General features: G+C 35.6%; 9 protein-coding genes across 9 annotated transcripts; 6 read left to right on the top strand and 3 right to left on the bottom strand.

The window, feature by feature from the left end:
• Positions 1-243: 243 nt before the first annotated feature.
• On the top strand, positions 244-2298 carry DFA_02701 (uncharacterized protein; the record flags this gene model as incomplete). Its single annotated transcript, XM_004357367.1, has 1 exon — positions 244-2298. The coding sequence occupies one exon, from the start codon at positions 244-246 to the stop codon at positions 2296-2298; it is 2055 nt and encodes a 684-aa protein (XP_004357423.1).
• Positions 2299-3185: 887 nt separating this feature from the next.
• Positions 3186-4368, top strand: DFA_02700 (aspartate semialdehyde dehydrogenase; the record flags this gene model as incomplete). The annotated part of the gene is made up of 2 exons (XM_004357366.1): positions 3186-3771; positions 3836-4368. 2 exons carry the CDS (start codon positions 3186-3188, stop codon positions 4366-4368), a joined length of 1119 nt encoding a protein of 372 aa, XP_004357422.1.
• A 91-nt stretch (positions 4369-4459) lies between these two features.
• On the bottom strand, positions 4460-7831 carry pigN (phosphatidylinositol glycan; the record flags this gene model as incomplete). Its single annotated transcript, XM_004357365.1, has 6 exons — positions 4460-4870; positions 4917-5918; positions 5986-6302; positions 6369-7028; positions 7096-7464; positions 7546-7831. 6 exons carry the CDS (start codon positions 7829-7831, stop codon positions 4460-4462), a joined length of 3045 nt encoding a protein of 1014 aa, XP_004357421.1.
• Positions 7832-8292: 461 nt separating this feature from the next.
• Positions 8293-9410, top strand: DFA_02698 (Aminobenzoyl-glutamate utilization protein A like protein; the record flags this gene model as incomplete). Its single annotated transcript, XM_004357364.1, has 2 exons — positions 8293-9326; positions 9401-9410. 2 exons carry the CDS (start codon positions 8293-8295, stop codon positions 9408-9410), a joined length of 1044 nt encoding a protein of 347 aa, XP_004357420.1.
• A 283-nt stretch (positions 9411-9693) lies between these two features.
• cdc5l (myb domain-containing protein) lies at positions 9694-12247 on the top strand (the record flags this gene model as incomplete). Its single annotated transcript, XM_004357363.1, has 2 exons — positions 9694-10301; positions 10384-12247. The coding sequence occupies 2 exons, from the start codon at positions 9694-9696 to the stop codon at positions 12245-12247; spliced, it is 2472 nt and encodes an 823-aa protein (XP_004357419.1).
• A 233-nt stretch (positions 12248-12480) lies between these two features.
• Positions 12481-13010, bottom strand: DFA_02696 (uncharacterized protein; the record flags this gene model as incomplete). Its single annotated transcript, XM_004357362.1, has 3 exons — positions 12481-12568; positions 12689-12751; positions 12946-13010. 3 exons carry the CDS (start codon positions 13008-13010, stop codon positions 12481-12483), a joined length of 216 nt encoding a protein of 71 aa, XP_004357418.1.
• Positions 13011-13221: 211 nt separating this feature from the next.
• DFA_02695 (uncharacterized protein) lies at positions 13222-17080 on the top strand (the record flags this gene model as incomplete). The annotated part of the gene is made up of 3 exons (XM_004357361.1): positions 13222-13243; positions 13491-14189; positions 14274-17080. The coding sequence occupies 3 exons, from the start codon at positions 13222-13224 to the stop codon at positions 17078-17080; spliced, it is 3528 nt and encodes a 1175-aa protein (XP_004357417.1).
• Positions 17081-17206: 126 nt separating this feature from the next.
• On the bottom strand, positions 17207-21620 carry tmem184A (uncharacterized protein; the record flags this gene model as incomplete). The annotated part of the gene is made up of 11 exons (XM_004357360.1): positions 17207-17502; positions 17575-18240; positions 18328-18481; positions 18572-18617; positions 18696-18724; positions 19284-19559; positions 19643-19924; positions 20005-20377; positions 20453-20596; positions 20679-21142; positions 21597-21620. The coding sequence occupies 11 exons, from the start codon at positions 21618-21620 to the stop codon at positions 17207-17209; spliced, it is 2754 nt and encodes a 917-aa protein (XP_004357416.1).
• Positions 21621-22004: 384 nt separating this feature from the next.
• ragC (Ras-related GTP-binding protein) lies at positions 22005-23425 on the top strand (the record flags this gene model as incomplete). The annotated part of the gene is made up of 5 exons (XM_004357359.1): positions 22005-22144; positions 22273-22558; positions 22633-22887; positions 22964-23255; positions 23328-23425. The coding sequence occupies 5 exons, from the start codon at positions 22005-22007 to the stop codon at positions 23423-23425; spliced, it is 1071 nt and encodes a 356-aa protein (XP_004357415.1).
• Positions 23426-23532: the final 107 nt, after the last annotated feature.

The raw sequence follows: 23532 nt of genomic DNA, 5'->3' as shown, positions 1-23532 counted from the left end.
AAAAGGAAAAAAAGTAAAACAAGAGAATTTAAAAATATTTATTTCTATTTTTAATGTTCATCAGAGAACCTATACAAATAATTTTATTAAATTAAAATTTAAACTTAAAATTATAATAACAAAGTAAAAAAAAAATACTTTTCTCCTCCTCACAGTTCACTCACCATTTATTTTGTACACTTGTTTCATTTTTTTGTAAAATTATTTATATTTTAGATAAGAATATATATTTAAATCTCTAAGATGTCATGTAATATTAATATAAAAGAGTTGATTATAAAGAATGTATTTTCAAATAAAGTATTATGTTTAAGGATATTTGAAAAGGTGTCAGAGATTAATACAGTGTGTTGTCCTGGTAGAAAGACACTCAAAGGAAAACAGTTAAGAAAGAGATCGTTAGAGACCTCTTTGAGATATGGTGCAATACACATATTCAAAGAGATATACAATAGTAGGATTGTTGGGACTGGGGCAGTGACGGTGGATATACAACGATACCTTTTACTTGCACTTCAATACGGTACTGCCTATGACGAGGTGTTTGCGTTGCTATTCGACCCCCAAAAGGTGTTGATGGACGATTACAAGCTTCTCACTGCCGTATTCAAGTATGGTAACGTCGATACGTACAATATGATCAAACACACATTGTCCCAGACCATCATCTTTAATGCACTTCCTCAACTGATGCACGCCCGTTCTGAAACACTAGCACACGCAACACTACTACAAATCATTCAAGACTTGTACATGTATCCTCACCAATGGGAACAAGTGTTGGTCGAGTCGATTCGAGCTGGTTTCATGTCAATCTTTGACTATCTCTATGAATTGCTCCGTGAATCCACTGACAAGACTAGCACCACCAACCCCAACAGCTTTCTCAAGGAGTGTCTTCAAGCTGCCATAGAGTCGGGCAACGATGCCATGTTTTTCCATTACCTCAAAGTGTCAGAGATCAAAGACATTAATGACCACAACGAACTATTGCCCACAGCCATCAAGAATGGGACACTAGCCATATCAGCCGCCTTTAGTCTGATGGACAAGTTTGACTATAGCAAGATCGACTTTGACAATGTCCATTTGTCCATTCTAAAGAATCTCTCGTCGTCATCGATCAAAGTAGAGGCTGATGCAAGGGCATTATTGTCGTTGATACCTAGTCTCAAGGACAAAGAGGTGCGTATAGCATTCTCAAGCTTTACACGTGACCTGATGGCCAAACCCTACCGTTCATCTTTTGAATGGGCCATTAAAACAGATTATCTCCCATTGGTTGATATATCAGTGTCTAGGTTTAAAGAGTGGAGCATATTACCAGCACACAAACACTATGTGGTGAGTGCTGCTGCCCACGGATCGATGGAAGTGCTAATGAGATTGGAGAAATTAAAATTTGCATTTAGTTTGGATGCCATTCAAGATGCAACTACCAACGGTCACTTGAACGTCGTTCGGTACATACTCGAGAATAATCTTGTACCAGAGGTACACCAAAACTCGGCTATTTATAATTTGCCTACTGGTGACACGTCTGAAGCATTTATTAAATTGTTTATGACACATGAAATCATAGTTTGGCCAGAACATTATTTAACAATGTTGGAAAACCAAAATATAAAAGATTCAACATTACTTCAAATAATTAATAGACGATTAGTGGATTTGGAATCAGCACCAATGTTGTCTAGTTTAATCGATACTGTTGCAAGAGTAGGCAGACTCGTACTGCTACAATACCTAACAACCAATTTTACAAGGGGACTCGTATCACCTCGATCAATTGATCAAGCCTCTTCAAATGGACACGCTTCCATTGTCGAACACCTACTCAAATATTATACCATTCCATTTTCAGGTGATGCTATTGACGGCGCCATTGAAAATAGTCATTTACAGGTATTGGAAGTATTGTTGCGTTCATTGGATCGTTGTGATGAAACCACTTATTTTAGAAGATCGGCATTACAAACTGCAGTCAAAAGAGATCACATTGAAGTCATTGAAATGTTATTACCTCGACTTCAATACAATGACTATATCTATAGAGAGGCAATTAAAAATGATAACTTTTATATTTCTAAATTACTTTTTTCACAAAATAATAATAATATTAATAATATTAATAATAGTAACAATAATAATAATATAGATGATTTAGATTACCCAGATGATCAAGATGAATATAATCAAGATTATCAAGATGATGATGATGAAGACGACCAAGATGATGACGACCAAGATAATGATGACGATGATGACAAAGTTATTTTTTATGGTGGTGATGATTAATTAATTATTTATTAATAAATTATTTGCCTTCCTTATCATGGGTTTATCTTTCCCAGCTGTTATGACGACCATTCAAGTATTCCACTTGTTGTCAACTTGTTTTTAAAGGATAGAGCCAGTGGTGTTACCATTCTTACACTATTTGTACCTGGATGGATAGTGATTTAACTCAACTGATCGATTCATCCAATATACTCCCATTTGGTTATTTTCAGTGAAAACAGAAAAAAAAAAAAATCACAAAAACACAACACAACAATCCTCTCTTCTTTTTTAGTTTTAGATAAATATAACTATAACAAAAACAAATACACAAACACAAATAAAATGAGCCAACCACAAAAGCCACAAACTACAGGATCACAATCTGGAGCCGTAAGTCGAAACTTGATGAACTATACATTATTATCAGATAATTAGTTACTAACATTCCCTCTTCTATCAACTACTACTATAGTGGGAATCACTCTCTCAAAGTAAGGACAGAGACATTAAAGTCGAAACCAATTCTTCAATGAAGTTAAACAGAGTTGCAAAGAAGTAAGGGAGATCTCTTCTAAATCACCTTGGTAGTCACTCAAAAAAAGGAAATGAAAGATTACAAATAAACTTATTTATTCATGTTGTACTATATAACACACTTATTATTCTATACATCCCATCGTATGATTATCTAAATCTAGACCTTTATAAATAGACAGATATTAATAATTAATAATAATGATTAATTAAAATTTTAATTTAAAATGGGAAGACCTCATCCAATTCCAACCACCACACAATGAATGTTATTTAAGGTTAGCAGATAGATAGATAGATAGATAGATAGATAGATAGATAGATAGATAGATAGGGAGATAAAGAGAGAGAATAGTATTATTATTAATATGAATAATTGTACAAAGATAAAAGTTGGAGTATTGGGAGCAACTGGTACAGTTGGTCAAAGATTCATTCAACTGTTAGAGAATCATCAACACTTTAAGGTGGCAGTATTGGGTGCATCAGCAAACTCTAAAGATAAGATATACAAAGATGCCGTGCATTGGTTACTTGCTACACCCATACCAAGTGATATTGCTAATATGAAAGTACATGCATGTGACGATATAGAGGCATTCAACGATTGCTTGATCATTTTTTCTGCATTGGATGCATCAGTTGCCACCAACCTCGAAAAGACATTTAGAATCAAAGGAAAGGCTGTCTTTAGTAATGCAAAGAGTCATCGTTATGACTCTGATGTTCCCATTGTCGTTTCATCTGTCAACTCGGATCACATCCGATGTGTTCAAGACCAAAAGAAAATGTATCAAGGTGGTTTCATTGTAACCAATCCAAACTGTTCAACTACTGGTGTGGTAGTAGCTCTCAAACCAATTGTTGCTACTTTTGGTATCAAAGAAGTAATTGTATTTACAATGCAATCTGTTTCTGGAGCTGGATATCCTGGTGTTCCATCATTAGATATTTGTATGTAAAATTAAATTAAATAATTAATAATTATAAATATTTAATCTTTTCTTTTCTTTTAAAGTGGGAAATGTAATACCATATATAGGAGAAGAAGAAGAAAAGATTGAAATTGAAACAAAGAAAATATTGGGAGAATTATCATCGAGTGATGGAGAACAACCATCATCATCATTAAAATTCAATGATCATCCAATGTTTGTAAGTGCACATACAAATAGAGTTCCAGTATCAGAAGGACATACAATATGTTTATCAATTAAATTGGGAAGGGAAGCTACAGTTGAAGAGGTTAGCAACGTATTAAAAGGATATCACAAATTGACACCACCAGAGAATTGTAAACTATTAATTTCAGAACCTCCACTGCATGTGATTGATTACCCACAAACACCTAATCGACCACAACCCAAACTCGACTTGGAAAGAGGTAGAGGATTAACTGTAACAGTTGGTCGTATCAGAGGTGGATCATATCAAGGAGGTGGATCATTTGACATTCGTCTCACTCTTCTAGTACATAATACTGTTTTAGGTGCTGCAGGTTCATCCATTCAAAATGCTGAAACTTGTTTTAAATTTGGTTATATTCAATAATAATAATAATAATTATAATAATAAATCAGAATTGTATATGAATTAATTTAATAATATTAACCTTTTTTACTTTCTATTATTCTTTTTATTTTTATTGTTTCATTTTTAATTTGAAAGAAGTTGGAACGATAGCACTTGAAACACCAGATAATAAAAGTTGGAGGATAATGATGGCATTTGAAATGGCAAAGTGACTGATTGACATACCAATATCCAACCAACTACCAGTATCCTTGACAAGGAAGAAAAAGTTGATACTCATAATGTCAGAGATGGCAATGACAATGAGGAAACTGGCTGGACGTGGAATATGGAGACGGTTGTTCAAGAGTGAATAACTAATCGACACGAGCAAGAGAGGAATGAAAATCTTCCACAACAACAATGCAGCCATGAGGAATGGATCAAATATAGTAGTGAATCTATAAGTTGACGAAATTTCAAATGAACTAATACTTGCAATATTTCCAACTCCAAAGAATCCAACATAACAAAAGAATATCTAATAAAAAAATGTTAAAAAAAATTATTAATTTTTGATTTGTTACTTTTCTTTTTAGACATACATAAATAATTGATCTAGTAATATCATTTTGAGTAATAAAACTTGTTACATTGTCTTGATTTTGTTGTTGTTGTGTATTACTTTCTTTTTCTTCGGTACCAACTTCGATAAACATCCAAAGTGAAAGATTAAATATAAAGCATCCGAAAAAGAGTGGTTCATAGTTGATACTGAGTAGGATAAAGGGGATGGACAAGGCAAGTGACATGTATACCCAGTGTTGGTAGTGATGCTTTCCTTTTAATGGTGACAATAAAAAGGCACTGGCTACGAGCATGACCCAAGAGGCCAATTGGTTAAAGTAGGGAAGACCAATCTTTTTCTCCAATGCACTGTCGGTACTGAATACCAACCAGGTGGCAAACAAGATGGAAACCAAGAGTGCACCTTGGATGTACTTTGATTTACCGCTTGTCGATGATGGTACGGTGGTAGCCCAGTTGGTACGGTTGTTGACATAGTAAATGGTGAATGAACCAATGGCAAAGATTAAAATACCACCAAGACAAACCAAACGTGTGTCATTACCATAGTCGAGACCGATATTGGGGAAGATGGCCATCGAAAGGCAAGAAAGGAGCCAACAAAGCTTGACAGGGGCTGCAATGTGTTTAGAGCTCGATCCAACAGACCACATCAATCCAACTACAACGTACAATACACTGAGTACACGTCTGTCAAAATAGGCTACAACTAAAAGTTCCATAAAAATAACTACAAATACTGCAATCTTTAAATAATCAATAAATGATGACGATGACGATTGTCCAACTGTTGTTCCTCTGTTGCTGATGCTACTACCATTGCCTGACATGTAAGATTGCAAATAGAGATAGAATGGTAAAACATTGGCTGGAATGGTTTTACCCCAAAAGAAAATAACAAATGAACAATACAAATAGTAAAGTACTGGAGAATCATTTGAAAGTAAAAATCCAAATAATAATACTGTCATTGTTATTATTAAATAATTTGATAATTTATCCTAAATAAAAGATAATTATTAATTATTATTCAATATTATTAATATTTTAATTTTTGTTTGTACATACAATGGAAGGAATTAAATTTTCAACTTTATCCTTGTCACATTTAAAACCAACGGTAGTATAATTATTGACAACGTATAAACAAAGAGTAATGATCCAACCAATATAACCCAAAGTAATGATGGTCATTAAGAATGGTCTGTCATAGGTTTGGAAATAATTTAAACCTGCTAAACAAAGATCGATAAATTCAAGACATAGTACTTGTGCATCATCATACAATGCATTCTCCATATAAGTATTAATTTGTCCAATGATTTTATCTGCACCAACCAATCCTGAATATTGTCTATAGAAATAACTATTTTCTTTTTTTTGTGCTAAAAAATAATAATAATAATAATTAATAACCATTTTTTTTTTTTATCTCTTCTGGTTTTACATACTTGATTTTAATTTAAACATTTCCCAAATTTGCATTGTGTTTGCGTAAAGTGCATGTGTAGTATATTTGCCATCGGTAGAGAGATAATCGGTTGGTAAAACACCGACTGAATTCAATGGACATGGGACACCGATCAAAGTAGACATGAGAGGAGCAATGTCGGCTTGTGAGACATCGGATCTCAATAGATTGTGGAGTTTCCAATTTTCGGGTGTCTCATTGTTGACATTGAGAACTTCACGTGCCTTTCCTCTGAGTTTGGTGACTCTGTCCATTTGCAAAGACGATGAGAGTGGACCTCTGACACCAGCACCCCAAGCGACGAGTGGGGTCTCTGTGTTGGCTCGTTCTCCGTCACCATGACTACCCCTATTGCTCATACCATGATCGGCAGTAAACACATAGGCAGTCTTGTCATCGCCATAATAGTCATTGATCAATTGAACCGTCTTTTTAATACCACGATCGACAATACCAATATTGTTATAATACTCTTGCGAATAGGGACGATATGCATGTCCATTGGTATCTAATCCCAATAAATGTAAAAAGATAATCAATTTATCATTTTGTAATTTCTTTTTCAATTCTACATCTTTTGTACTATTACTAAATAATTCTTCTATTTTTTGGAATACCCATGTATCTAAAAATGATGCATCTAAAAAAATATAAAGAGAATAAATATTAATATTATTATTTGATTCATATTTCATTAATATATTTACCTGAATGACCAAAATCTTCAGCTTCAGGAGGATAAGATTCTGATGTCATATGTGGAACGTGATCTGAAAACATGGGGAGAATGTCTGGACTGCCATAGCCAAATGAAAAGGTAGATTGGTTAAACACATGGTCAAACTCGACTGGGTTAGACTTCCAACCCTTGGTGACGGCACTGACGTCTTCGTAGAAGCCAGCAATGAGTGCAACGTGTCCTGGACGCGTTTCAGTTGGCACTCTTGTATGTGACACACCCCAACTACCAACATTCTCGACAATATCTCTCATATATGGTGCTCTTGATACCTTTTTCCCAAGATCTGTTGGTTGGTCAACCATTTCATAAAATTTATCTGCTCTTAGACCATCAGCTAAATGAGAGAATAATCATTGTATATATATTATTAGTACAATTCGTAAATTAATTAGAACTATATTTCAAAGTTACATACCAACAAACAATACAAGTCTTTGAGCAGGAGCAGGTAGATCAACCTTGTGAGGAGTCATACCATGTACAAGTGGACTTCTAAAATAAATATCAAAGATTGAAATGGCAAATACTGAATGAAAGATTAAACCTAAAACAACAATGAATAATATCTTTCCATTGAATCTTTTCTTTTCATCTTGTCCATGACTACTATGATGATGACTGCTATGGTGATGATGACTACTATGACTATGACTATGATCCCCAATCGACTTTGTTATTTTCGATGAGAATATATGATACATATTTAGACTTTAACTCCTCTTGATACGCGTATGAATGAGTAGATTCGTCTAAAGATATGTATATAGTATATAGTATATATGTAACTCGATTACTTGCTATGATCTCAGCAATGTGCGATCTTCCCTCATTGTCGTCTTCACCACCTGACACTAAAAAAAAAAAAAATTAAATTTATTTAAAATGTACATGTTGAAATTGAATTGGTGTCACAGATCTTTTAAAGGTCAAGGAATAGCAATGAATCTGTTTGTAACTCAACATGTCAGAATTAATAGAGTGGAGAAGAAGATTCCATAAACATCCTGAATTGGGATGGTTAGAGTTTAGAACGACGAGTATATTGATCAAGGAGCTGCGGGCGATGGGGTTGAAGGTGTTGTGCGGCGACAAGGTGATCAATAGAGCGTTTGTGCGTGGGCGTAATGCAGCTGCGGTCAAGCAGGCAATAGAGACACTCAAGATGGACGAGTCGGTGGCAATCGAGCAGACACTGTGGGACGAGATGGACGGACTGACGGGATGTGTGGCAATCTATGATAGTGGACGTCCAGGCAAGACGGTCGCGTTGAGGTTTGACATTGACTGTGTCGGAGTGTCAGAGTCTAGTGACCCAAACCATCCACCCGTTCAACAAGGTTTTAATTCAACGTATGCAGGTCGTATGCATGCTTGTGGACATGATGGTCACATGACAATAGGCTTGGGTATTGCTAAATACCTAACGAGTAATAGAGAGACGAATGGAGTCAATGGAATTGTGAAATTGGTGTTTCAACCAGCTGAAGAAGGTGTAAGAGGTGCACGTCCAGTTGCCGAGAGTGGGATTGTAGACGATGCACATTACTACCTGTCGTCGCATATCGGCTTCATTGCAGAGTCGAATGAGGTGGTACTCAACCCATACAACTTTCTATGTACCACTAAATACGACTTTAGATTCAAAGGTGTGCCTGCACACGCAGGTGCACAACCACATATTGGCAAGAATGCTCTGATGGGTGCTTGTACGGCTGCCACGCAGATGATGTCCATCTCGAGACACGGTAGTGGTATGAGTCGTATCAATGTCGGTGTTATACGTGCCGGCGAGGGACGAAATGTTGTGCCGGCAACCGGAGAGTTACAAATCGAAGTGCGTGGCGAGAATGAAGAAATCAACACTTATATGTGCCAACAAGTCGAACGTATGGCTCAAGGTGCTGCACTCAGCTATGGCCTAGAGTTGGAGACCGAAGTAATGGGTGAAGCAGTCGATCTCACCAACGACCTCGAACTCGTCGACATACTCGGAACGGTCGTCTCTGAGATGCCCGTCCTCACAGCCATCCCCAAACGTTCGTTTGTCGGTAGTGAAGATTCTACCATCCTCGCCAAACGTGTCCAAAAGAATGGCGGCAAGTCCATCTACTTTGTCATTGGTAGTAATCTCAAAGGTGGTCATCATCAATCAAACTTTGACTTTGATGAATCCATTCTCCCAACTGCCGTCCAACTGTATATTAAATTTATTCAAAAGTTACAACAATAAGTAACACCCCCATCTCCTCCTCACATAATATATAGTATAGTATACTCTAAACACATACGAATATGAATATATATTAAAAACTACAATATTAACAATATTAACAAATAAAATAAATAACATTTTAATTATTACTTTTGAAAATTAGATAATGAACTGCGCAGACTTGACGATTTTTTGTATTATTAACTTTAGTTCATCTTTTTTATATTTATCTACATTTATTTTATTTATTTATTTATACATTAGTATAGTATAGTATAGTATATAGTATATAGTATTAGTATAGTATATTAGATAGTTAGATATAAGAACAGAAGTTAAGATATAGTCGAGATGAGACCAAACATAAAAGGAGGAGTTTGGAGAAATGTTGAAGATGAAATATTAAAGGTGTCGGTGATGAAGTATGGGTTGAATCAATGGGCTAGAATAGCATCGTTGTTGACTAGAAAGAGTCCTGCTCAATGCAAGGCTAGATGGTTTGAATGGTTAGACCCATCGATTAAAAAGTCAGAGTGGACAAAGGAAGAAGAGGAAAAGTTGTTGCACTTGGCAAAGATCTTCCCAAGTCAGTGGAAGACAATCGGTCCGTTGGTAGGACGTACCGCCGCACAGTCATTAGAACATTACAATCGTTTATTAGATGCAGTACAACAAGAAGGTGGAGGTATAGGTGGAGGAGAGGGAGATGGTGGTAACAACGAAGACGTACGTCGTCTACGTTCAGGTGAAATTGAACCACTACCAGAGACTAAACCTGCCAAACCAGACCCAATAGACATGGATGAAGATGAAAAGGAAACACTGTCGGAAGCAAAGGCACGTCTATCAAACACTCATGGTAAAAAGGAAAAGAGAAAGTTTAGAGAGAAACAATTAGAAGAAGCTCGTAGACTTGCTTTTCTTCAAAAGAAAAGAGAATTAAAAGCTGCTGGTATTATGTAAATATAAATAGATAATTAAGATTATATATATTATATATATAAAGATATTAATATTGTTTGTTTTGGATTAATAATTTAGATTAAAAGAGAAACAAAAGAAAAAAGATACAAAGAGATTTGATTATAGTCAAGAGATTGCATTCCACAAGAAACCGTTGCCAGGGTTTTATGATACGACAGAGGAGAGTCAAGTCGATCCAAACAAGGATAGACAGTTTATCAATGCACGAATGGACAAGATGGATGCGTCCAAGACGAGTGAAGATACGGAACGTGCCAACAAGCTGGCACACATTAAAAAGAAGAAACGTGAGGCTATGGCACTCCCCGATCTCATCAAGCAGGTGAATGAGCGTAACGACGTTGATATGACGGTCAAGAGAGGCAAGATGGTACTGCCAACCCCACAACTGACCGACGATGATTTGGAAGAGATTGCAGAGTTTGAAAAACACAATAACAAAATTGCTGCAAGTGGATCGTCATCTGCTACAAGTGCTTTGGTTGGTGGGTTCAAAGTACCTCAAACTCCTGCTAACAGTGTTGGTGGATCTACGTCATCAACGATTACAGCACGTACACCATTACGAGAAGATAATCTTAAAGCTGAAGCAAAGGCATTGTTGGCAATGACAACTGCACAAACTCCACTCAAAGGTGGAGCCAACCCAGCTTTTAATCCAGCTGATCTCAGTAGTGTCACACCAAGCATGACAACACAACGCACACCCAATCCTATCCGTACACCCAATACTCTTAAACAAGAGTTGTTGGCACAGTCGACACCTGCGAGCAGCGGATTTGCCAGCACGCCCCTTTCAACATCCAACAAGCAACAACAAAGAGCAGAGAGACAATCCCTACTCGGACAACTCAACAATCTTCCCAAACCAGTCAACGAGTATGAAGTGTCGTTACCAGACGACGAGCCAACCATCGAAGAGATGGACGAAGATCAAGACGGCGTAGTACTCGACGAATCTGAAAGAGGTATTCGTCAAGACCAAGAATTTAGACACAAACAACAAACTAAAATGAAAAATAGATCAACAGTCTTGAAGAAATCATTACCTCGTGCCCATTCAACTATAAATAACAAAAAAGATAACAAAGATAATAATAACAAAGATAGAAGTAGTAGTAGTAATAATAGATTTGTGGTAACTGAAAAGATAACAGATGATTTGGAAAATGCAGAACTATTATTGATTCAAGAAATGAATGATATCATTTTAAATGTTAATAGAAGTTTCCCAATGATTATTGGTGATAATCAACAACAACCTCAACAACAACAACAACAACAACAACAACAACAACAACAACAACAACAACAACAACAATCAATTATAGAAGAAGTAGATGAAAATTATGAAACTTTTACAAACAAGGAAATGGATCAAGCAATTATATTATTAAAAAAGGAAATGGAATCTATGAAACAAGAAAATTATAATCAACAACAAGAAAATGTGGATGGAGATAAATTATTAAAAGAGGAATTTGTAAATAATTGGGAAAAGGTAAATGAAAAATATGTTTTTGTGTCTAATGAAATTGGATATATGGAAAGAGAAAAGGTTACCGATGATCAATACGTCAAGATGCTCAACGAAGAGTACACCCATATCATAAACTCAATGAAGACCATGTCTAAAAAGACGGCAGTCATTGAAAAGAAGATGACCTCGGATCACCAACCATTTGTACAACGATTGGCAAACTCTGCAAAATCAATTTCCCAACTCCACGATGATTTGGTCCAAGCATCGATAGAACTACAATGTTTCCGTGACCTTGCATCAACCGAAAAACAATCACTGGAAAATCGTCACAAACATTTAGAAAACCTTGTCTATGATCAATGTGAACGTGAAAATAATCTTCAAACACGTTATTCTAAATTAATATTAAAAAAGAATCAATTATTATCATCAAATTAAATCGACCACCAATAATTAATAATAATAAACATAAAAAATATTAATTATTGAAATAGTTTATGTGATTAAAAAGATCCTATCCTATCCTACCTATTGTCTTCTTGACACTTAAACCAAAATAATATTAAAAAAAAAAACTCACTTAACATCTTTCAATCCTGAAAAACCATATTATACACACATACAACCAAACGGCATACGGTTAAATATTTATTTTTATTTTTTTTAATTTTTCAATTTTTGGGTGGCTCGAGCCAGTCCCTCCAGAAATTGATATCAACTTCACTTTTTAATGCACAAATACACAAAGAGATATAGAAACTGTAATTATCACCACCACGTCATCATCGTCGTAACTCTCACTCTATTTCATCATCATCATCAATCATTCACAGCAAACAAACAAACAGACAGACAGAAAGGCAGACAGAGATAATATACATAACAAAGGATGAGAGAACATAACAACAAATTACAGTAGTAGTAGCAGATAGACGATACAACCTAAAAATACAAGACCTCTTCACTATCACTCATCACAAATCGACTATAGTACTACGATCAATTTGTATTAATATGTGTGCTGGGTAAGAAGAGGAGGGTGTCTCTATGTGAGGAACAGGGAGACGGCTGCACTCAGATAAGACAACTCGTAGGGTTTGAGGAATCTGAAATATTAGATATTGATGTTTATCTACTTCTTTTTGTATATAGTTATTGTTGTAGTAGTAGTTGTTGTTGAAGTCGTAGTTGTACTCGTCATTCATATTTCTTCTAATTTCTAGAAAGTCATAGAAAACAAAAAAATTAACTTTTTTCCTTCCTATTACCCTTTTCATTACCTTTCCTTTTCTTTCTTTATTATAGTCGTAATCACAGAGTAGATATATCAGTTATCGTTTCAGTCAGATAGGATAAAGCAAAACAACAAGAAGAAGAATTATTCAAGCAAAGCATCAATGAATACTAAAAAAATGAACATGCAATCAGGTATAGGTAAATTATCAAACAACTAATATAATATATAGTGATTGAAAGAAAGAGAATAGAGAGAGACAATAGTCTTTCTAAATCAAAAACTGAATGAACTTGAAACTCAAAAAAAAAAAAAAAGAAAAGTTCTCTTTACATTTCTAACCTAGTTTTTCATCCATACACATAATATCTTTACTTTCCCTCTCCCTTTCCCTTTCCCTTACCTTACTTATTTTCTTTTTCTATCTATCTATCTTTTATCTGATAGGAATTGGACCAATGGGTCAAACTAATCCAGGGGGGATTACATCCCCACAAAGTGGAGCAGCAAAATTTGCATCACTTTCATTGAGCCAGTTGAGTCAACAGACTGCCAACATGCCTCACTACAATCCACCACCACAACAACAACAGCAACTGCAACAACAACAGCAACAACAACAACTATTCACCAAGACACCCAATGGACCGTCCGTTATGGGACAGGGAGGTTACAACCAACACCAATCATTTATGAGAAGAAGTGGGGACATGTCTGGTATGCCTAGTCGTCACTCTGGCGAATTTGGCAGTATCAATAGCAACACTAGTACTCCATCAACACCCGCAGCAGCCAACTCATCGTCGCTCAACAACAGCCAAAATGGAATGAAATACTTTGGTGGAGGCACACCCAACCACCAACACAAATCATCGTTGTCGTCGTCGACTTCATCCTCTCCATTGGTCATTGGAAACAAGAAGCAATATAGCAAGGAAGAGTTGCTAAACCTATTCAATCCCAGTGCCAGAGTGCCAGACAGCTTGACCGGTCATTCGCACATCCTCTCGGAAGAGAACCAATCCCCAGTCAATATGAACTTTGTCTATGATCCTGCCAACAACCTGAACAAACGTAGAAATATGATGAATTCAAGTGGTGGTTCAATAGGCATTCAAAATAGAGGTTTGGGTGGTAGAAAAGATTGTATGTCGACAAAAATGAAAAGATGTTAAACATCTTTGATACTTTTTACCTTATACTAATTACTTTTACTTTTAATTTTTCTAGTGGACGGTAATAGAATCTCTAGAGATTCACCAAATGGATTGAAACAACAAAATAAATGGAATGGTAATACTGGAACCGGATCCAATTCGGCTTCATGGAGAAAGGAGGGGGGATCTGATGGAGGAAACAGATCGGGTTCGTATGGTGGACATCAGCAAAACCACCCACAGTGGTATTACCTCGATCCACAAAACGTGACGCAAGGTCCATTCCCAGCAAAGGGTATGGACGAGTGGCACAAGGCTGGCTACTTTACGGCCAACCTCAAGGTGAAGCGTGGCGAGACTGGACGATTCTTTGAGTTGAAAAAGTTGTTGTCCTATGTTGGCAACGACTCGCCATTCACGATGTCCTTTAACGTGAATGACTCGGAGATGCTTGAACCCCACGAGTTGCTCGACGAGGAGCCCACCACCGAAGACGAGGTGTCTGTCGACAAGGAGGGAGACGAGTTTGGCCACCACGGCGAGCTGCTCGAGGAAGCCAATGATGACGACGACGAGGATGAGAAGATCTTGCACGGTGTGGTCGGCGAGGTGGAGAAGAAGATCCTCGGCGACGACTTGCCCGCCCCCGTCGTTGTCCAACAGCCCACCAACCATTTCAACGATTCGCAACAGTCCATGCCACCCATTCAATCGTTTTTCCAACAAGCTCAAGCTCAACAACTTGCACAACAACAACAACAACAACAGCAACTAGCGCAACAACAACAACAAAACAATGCATCACCTTCCCCCGTACAAGCCGGAGGATTGAACCAACAAGAGGCAATGGAAGTATACCAAAAGTATATGTTATTCCAACAACAACAAAAACAAGAGATGCAAAAGATTGAGATGCAGATGAAGCAGTTGATCGACCAAGCACAACTCATGGAAGCACAACTCAAGCAGATCTACGAAAGATCGCCACCACAACAAGGTCAACCGGTCCCACTCCAATTACAACAATTCCAAACCTACTATCTCATCAACCAACAATCTCAACGTCAATTATTACAACAATACAATGCTATCAAGTTTATGCAATTCCCACAACCCCAACAACAACAACCACAACAACAGCCACAAATGAACGACGTCATGCAATATCAACAACAATTCTACATGCAACAACAACAACAAGCTCAACAAGCACAACAACAAATGATGATGCAAAGAATGATGATGCAACAACAACAACAAGCCGCTGCTCAACAACAAGCTGCTCTACAGGCTGCTGCTCAACAAGCTGCCGCTCAAGCTGCTCAACAACAACAACAACAAGAAGAAATTCAAACACCATCATCTCCACAACAACAAGCTGTTGAATTGAAACAACAAGAAGAGGTTAAACCAGTTATTAACAACAAAGTTGTTGATGATTCATCTAATTTCTGGGGAGTATCAGCACCATCATCCAGTGGTTTGAATGTTCCAGTACCAAAGAAGGAAAACTCCAAGTTGGGTGTTAATAATGTAGAGTTTGAAGCAGCCAGCAGTGTAGTCGTATCACACGAGCTCCCAGAAAAGACATTGTCACCAACCATCGAGTCCATCTCTGCCAGCATTGAGGCTGTCGCCTTGAACACTGCCAATCCATGGGCCTCTGTTCAACCAGTCGACACTCCAAAGACTGACAAGCGTTCACTTGTCGAGATCCAAGCACAAGAAAAGAAGGACTCGAAAAAGAGAGAAAAAGAAAACGAAGAGAGACGTATCAGAGAGGAAAAGGAAGCTCTCGAACACCAACACGAACAAAACGTCTTGTTAAAGTGGGCTCATGCCGGACAAACCTGGGGTAACACTGCCCCTACTACTGCCGCTGTCGCTGTCGTCGAGCCAGTTGCACCAGTCGCCCCAGTTGTACCAGTTGTCACTGCCACCACCCCTGCCCAAAAGAAGCAACCATCACTCAAGGACATCCAAGCCGAACAACAACAACGTGCCGCCAAGGACAGCAGCGAACAACGCACTCAACAAGTTGCCTCCAAGTCTGTACCATCTATCCAAGACATTATGAAGGAACAAGCTCGTGAAGAAAAACGTCTTCGTCAACAACAACAAGAGCAACAACAACTACAACAACAACTACAACAACAAAATGCCGCTCAACAACAAATCAAGTTTAACCCATCGTCACCATGGGGCGGTGTTCCACCTCCATTGCCAGTTGACACTTCTCTTCTCCACCAAACCATCGACAACAACAACAAAAAGTCATTGAACCATGTCTCTCAACCTATTCCAAACCCAACCGTCGCAGCCAAGCCATCCAGCAATGGTGGTAATCCACAATTGTCGATTAGAACCAGCACCTCCTCTGCCCCCACCAGCACCCCCGCTCACCCACAACCAGTGTCTCCATCAGTCACCAACGTCAATGACGACTCTTTCTGGGACACTCCATCGACTGTTGGCAAGTCGACCATGCTCAACATCCTCCCATCCAAGCAATCGTCTGCTGTCAAGGGATCACAATTGAGCATCCGTACCAAGCAACAACAAGAAAAACAACAACAAGAAAAGCAACAACAAAAGTCAGACTTTATCAAATGGTGTCACCAACAATTAAAGCCACTCACCAACATGGATGTTGCCACTGTCACTGAACTCTTGTGCAGTCTCAAAAAGGAAAGTGAAATCCGTGAATGTGCTCGTGAATGTCTTGGTTTCACAACTGAAGTCAATAACTTTATCAATGACTATCTCATGGCAAGAAGTGATGAACCAACCCTAGCCTATGAATCATCTTCACCATTTATTACTGTTCCAAAAGGTAAAACTCCAAATGTTAAAAATGCTCCAAAAGGAAAGAAAAAGTAAACAAATCAAATCTCTAAAACAAACAGAACAACAACAACAACAAAAATATATTAAATAATAAATGACATGAACAATTAAATTTATATGTTTTTAAAAATATATATATTACTTTACTGTTTCGTTTTATTATGATAGAATAGAATTTGTTGTATCTTGAATTAAAGAAGAGGCTACTGATAATGCCTCTATCGAGGTCGAAGTTATCACATCATCTGTGATATTAACGTTGTAATAGTACTGAATGATACCAGTTATTGTGAAAAGAGCAAATAGAGCGAGTCCATGATTTTGATTAAGTTTGGGAAGGAAATATCCCATTCCTCCAGCTGCCGCCGAACAAATAATAATTAAAGTTATACATAATGAATAAGTTGGTGATTCCCATTCAAATCCTTTTGATGATCCGTAAAAGACAAAATATACTAAAAAAAAAAAGTAAAAAGAAAGTACTGTTAGAGAAATAATTTATATATATATATAGTGTCTAATTTTACATACACCCATAAGAACAGAAGTTTTAGTTATAGTACCACCAATTAGATTTGAATAAGCAATATTAATATTTTGAGTATTGCCTTTACGTGAGAGAGAAACACTTTCCAAAATCTCTGGCATTTCACTTGCAATTGGTGCAAGGAAAAAGGCAAGCATGATTGGGTTTATACTAAGAGTTGTGGCAAGAGATACGATACTGTCGATAAAAGGTTTGGAAAAGAAACAAATAATGGTACCACCAATAAACAATAATAATACACCCTTGGCGAGTGGTTCGTCGTGTTCATCTTCTTCAACATCGTCGGCACCATCGCCCTCTGCCAACTCTAAATCTTCTTCCTTCTTTTCGTCTTCTGGTAGACGATGCATCAAACTGTATGCGATAAATGCCAAATAGTATGCTACACCAATCAAACCAAAGACATAGTGAAATCCAGTAACCAATAGTGAAAATGGAATGACCAATGACATGAGCAATATTAAACATTGCTTCTTTACTTGTGGTTGCAACTGAATGGTTCCACTCTTTCTATTCCTTCCTCCTATCCACAAACATGCTCCCAAAGCTATAGTACAAACTACTATAGAACTACCGCTCACTGCTCCAACTGCAAATCTAACATTACCACTTGATAATGCTGTTATAAAAAATATTGCCTCTGGTGCTAAAGAAAAGAAGAAGAAAAGAAGAAGAAAAGGTAAGTAAATATATTTATATATCATTGATCAATATTTATATAATCATTGCTTACCTGTATTTAACCAAGCTATAACTAAACCTCCAATAATCGATGCATCATATTTCTTTCCCAATATTTCACCTCCTTCACCTACACACCATGATGCAAATACAAGGAATGCAAATGAAATTGCAGATGTTGCAATTATAGGTAACATCGATACTAGCTCGTATATAAATTTTAACTAAGGTATATGGCTAATACAAAGAGAAGAGTCTCGAGTAAACTGTTGCTCCTCTTTTACTACTGTTATTACTATCGTTCTAAATAATGATGAATGATGTCTCTTAAGAATCACTAAACTAATAGAGTAATGTTATAAACCTAATTGTATATACATATATAGTGCACCACGATATTGGGTGGTCGCCTATCCAAACCAAGTTAGAAAGTCAGTTAAAACTTTGACCTAAAAATAAATAAATTAATTTGTAAATCCGAAAAGTTCATGAATGTTCATCTCGAAAAATATAGAGAAAACGTTTGGTGAGTCACACAATTAATTGTAGGATGAGAGCAAATTAATTATTTGTTGCTGGAAACAACTGGAATGATTTATCTAAAAGATAATAGTATATATAATACAAATTGTATTATTGAGATTGATTCTTTATTGTCAAGAATAATAGAATTATATTAAAAGTATTCTTTCAAGTTATGGTTGGCTGTTTTAGTTATTATTTCTTGTTGTTATTATTATTATTATTATTTGGGTTATTGTTTATTTGTTGTCAAACTCAAACTATAGTAGTAAGTTTTGATGTTGATTTGTAAATAAATAATTTAAAAAAAAGAAAAAGACCCCAACCAATTTTGTCTGTTTGATTTACATGTAGCGATAAGGGTTGAAAAGGGTCTTTCCTTGTTGGTAGGTTATTGATTATATTATTATTAGTAGTAATATTACTATATTATTATTATTATTATTATTATTATTATTATTATTATGTTTTGATTTATCTTCTTGCAGTAAATGTCATATCCTCATCATCGTCGTCAAAATCTAAACCTTCTAAAGCGTCTTGGTCGATACCAGTAAAATCTATATTTGAATAATCGTTATTCATAAGTGAGAAGAAATCTTCATCGCTAATCATTGGAGCGGCACCATTGAGAATAGCACCACCACCTTTGATAATTGTCGAAACAGGATCTTTAATATAATCCCTAGAGGCACCATTATGCTCTTTATCTCCCATTTCCAAAACCAAATCTCCCCCATCTTGATAAGAAGTGAAATCTCCCTAAAAAATATAAGATAAAAAGAAGAATAATATGATTAATCATTTGAAATTGATTATTATTATTACATATTATTATTACTTACCATTTCAATTTCATCGACTTGAAAAGGAGCATATTCATCATTCTCCAAACCTTTATATTCTTTTTGACCATCTGTAATCTTTGTACCCTTGAATGCATGTACTGTTTCCTTGACCATATCACGCTGACTGACCGAGTTGATGACACTTTTGAATACCGTACCCATTTCAACACGATGAATAAGTGGTGCTGAACTAAAAGCACGAACTCTATACAATTCATATGGGAATGCGTATATATGTAAGATTGCAACTCCAAACATTTCAAAACAAATTAAAAAGTTCTAGAAATAAATAAATAAAATCAATTAATATATTTATGATCTTCTTCTTTCTTCTTCTTCTACTTTTTTGTTTCACTTACATTTAAACCAACAGAAACTTCACCAACATCCCAACCATCAAGAGTTGGAATCCAACCAAAGTTTTCAAAACCAGAGATTACAATTGATTGCCAGAAACAAAAGAATACGACAATTTTAATCGATGTGAATTTTAATAGTGGCTTGTAAGGTGACAACTCTTCGATGGTTGCTTGATAAAAGACGACGATAATATAGAGTGCGACAGTGACTGACAAATTGATGAGTAGTGAATTGTAGAGATAGAAACGATTCACAGCAAAACTACCTTCATCAAAGTATCCAAATATCTCAAAAATAGCACTAGCCAACGTTACTGCTGGTCTTAAAATTACATATTGCATCATTCCCATTCTACAAACTTGAAGAAATGTTCTAAAATAGAAATAGAAATAGAAATAAATAAATATTATTGATTCAAACCAATTCAATTCAATTCATTGTACATACTCGTTTGGTTTAACTTTTATACAATTTAATGGCATTGGTAATTTCATAGGTGGTAATGATATAAAATGAGTAATAAGATTCTTATCACCTCCACCATAACTAACACTTAGAGCAAAAAACATATATAATACATAGGCTTCATAACTAAAATAAAATAAATTAAATTAAATTAAGATTAATAACTTTGGTTTCTTTCTATTCTTTTCTCTTTCTTTGTTTTACATACCAATCTCTAAATAAAGCAAAATAAGTTTGATAAGAATGTAAAATAAGGGATAGTAGGGAATAAATAGCGTAAATTGGGATCATGAAAACGATACGGACTATGTATCTTTGATGATCGGGTTGCGTGTAGTATTTGAGATGTTTATAAATAAGATGTGCAGACATGACAGTGGCTAGTATTACAAACAAGCCGGCCAGGGCAAACATTGCCCATAGCGCTGGTACATTTTTCGATAGAAATGGTAGTCTTATAGTATAGTCATTTGGTGGTTCTGTTGGTGCTTCAGAATTATGTGTTGGTTCAATTGGCGTCGTAGAACTAAAACTAACTATCTTCCATTTATATATATATATATATCTATATTGTGTGCTATTTAATATAGTAGTTGTACTACTTGAATATTTGTTGTTATTACTTGATTGTAGTATTACTATCTCTCTTGATGTTGTGTGTATTTGTTGATGCTTTTTAAAAATAGATCGAAATGGTAGTTGTTGTTGTTGTCGGTTGATTAATTTCTATTATATATCACCCTCTTTGTTGTGACGTTAATAATGTTAAATAAATATATATATATATAAATAGTAAACTAGGATAATAAGTTATCTCTAATTATCTTTCTCTCTTCTCTCTGTCTGTTGAGCAGCGATGCGTGGTGTTTAATAATGATGAAAAAAATAATGAGAGACCAAAAACCCCTTTTTGCACTCTCGGGTGGTGGTTTGTTGGGTGCATGATTGTCCTAAAAAAAAAAAACAAACAAAACATCAATCTCATGAGGGTTATAATGAGAGGAGGGAAATAATGATGTACTGTACAACACATGCAATGACGCTTTTGATGATGCATTGACTAAAAAGAGTTACTGGTCTTGTATATCTATCTATCTCACATTACAACAATCGGTTTAATAAACACGTTTATTATATGACCAGATCTCATTCAGCTGAATGATTATATTATTATTACTCGTTATGTTCGTCGTCGCAAGACTTTAGACTAGTCTATTAAACTTGAATCAATCATCACATCATCAACCGATTTATCAACACTGGATCCAGTTCATCATGGATACTATCTATCTACCTGTTTGATCTATTCTTCTTTTCGAATGATGATTGATTCGCTACAAGAATCTTCGAACCAGTTTGTCTCACACTTTGGACAAAAATTAGAGAGAGAGAGAATTTTTTTATTTTTTTGGAATTTTTCAAAGAGAGGTCTTGCATCTCTTTTCATCACTTTGAACAATCTCTACCTACTAGTAGTATATATTACTTGTTATCATCAAAGAGAGAGTAATTGTTATCACAGAGAGAGAGAGAGATGAGCGACGAAAACTACGGAGAAGAATACGAATCATCCTTCCTTGGTAACTTGGGATACGGTGGCGAGAATCAAAATGAAGGTCAAGCTTCCTCTCAAATTGAAAATAAGCCAAAGATCTTCCTTATGGGTTTAAAGAGGTATGATATATATCAGTACAACAGCTGTTATAAGAGTAGCAGGACAACAACATAAATAGTAGAGAAGAAGAAGAAGATACAATAAAACAAAAAGTATCTAATCATGTTATTATATAATCATTTTTTAGATCAGGTAAATCATCAATTCAAAAGGTTGTATTCCACAAGATGTTACCAAATGAAACTTTGTTTTTAGAAAGTACTAGCAAGGTTGTAAAGAATGACATATCAAATAGCTCGTTTGTTCAATTCCAAATCTGGGATTTCCCAGGTCAATTGGATTTCTTTGATCCAGCATTCGACTATGAATACATTCTCAACAACTGTGGTGCCATCGTATTTGTCATTGATGCTCAAGATGATATCACAGAAGCTTTGGTTAAATTACATCAAACTATTGTTAAAGTTCATCAAGTATGTCATAGCAGCTCAACAATGACTCTCTGTTTCATATATACTTATTTAACATTTTTTACTTATTCGTTTAGATTAATCAAAACATTCACTTTGAAGTATTTATTCACAAGGCTGATGGTTTGTCTGATGATCACAAGATTGATCGTCAACGTGATATTCAACAAAAGGCAACTGATGAATTAGCAGATGCCAACATTCATATTCACCCAAGTTTCTACGTTACATCCATCTATGATCACTCTATATTTGAAGCTTTCTCAAAGGTCATTCAAAAACTTATTCCACAACTCCCAACTTTGGAAAACCTTTTGGATGTCTTTATTTCTGTATGTTCAAACAAAACAAAACAAAACAAACAAAAAAAGGGAACGTCATTAATTAATTCATTTGTATTTATATTAGAGATCAAGAATTGAAAAGGCATTCCTTGTAGATGTTGTTAGCAAGATTTATGTTGCTACTGATAATTCACCAGTCGATATGCAAACCTACGAATTGTGCAGTGATATGATAGATGTTGTCATTGATGTTTCATGTATCTATGGTCTCAGAGAAGAAGAGGAGGGTTTGGGTTATGACCAACAATCACACTCTGTAATTAAACTCAACAATGGAATGGTTTTGTACTTGAGGGAAGTTAACAAGTATTTGGCTTTAGTTTGTCTCCTTCGTGAATCTAATTTTGATAAGCATGGTATGAAAAATATAAAATATAAAATATATATAAATATATTGTACAATTTATTAATTCTTTTTTTTTTTATAGGTTTAATTGATTATAACTTTATTTGTTTCAAAAAGGCTATTGAAGAAGTATTTTCACGTAGAACTGCACAAAGCAAGAAGAAACCAATCAAAAAGTAAATTTAAATAATTAATTAAATATCACAATTCCATATTTTTTAAAACAACAAAACAAAACAAAACAAAAACAATATTACCTACATACCTATTTTTTTTTTCATTCCATT

The sequence above is a fragment of the Cavenderia fasciculata genome (assembly GCF_000203815.1).
Source record: "Cavenderia fasciculata unplaced genomic scaffold Scf_Dfasci-G-b-190b03.r1-5, whole genome shotgun sequence".
Classification (NCBI taxonomy): domain Eukaryota; phylum Evosea; class Eumycetozoa; order Acytosteliales; family Cavenderiaceae; genus Cavenderia; species Cavenderia fasciculata.
Note: the sequence above shows the minus strand (reverse complement) of the source record. Positions and strands in the feature narration are given on the sequence as shown.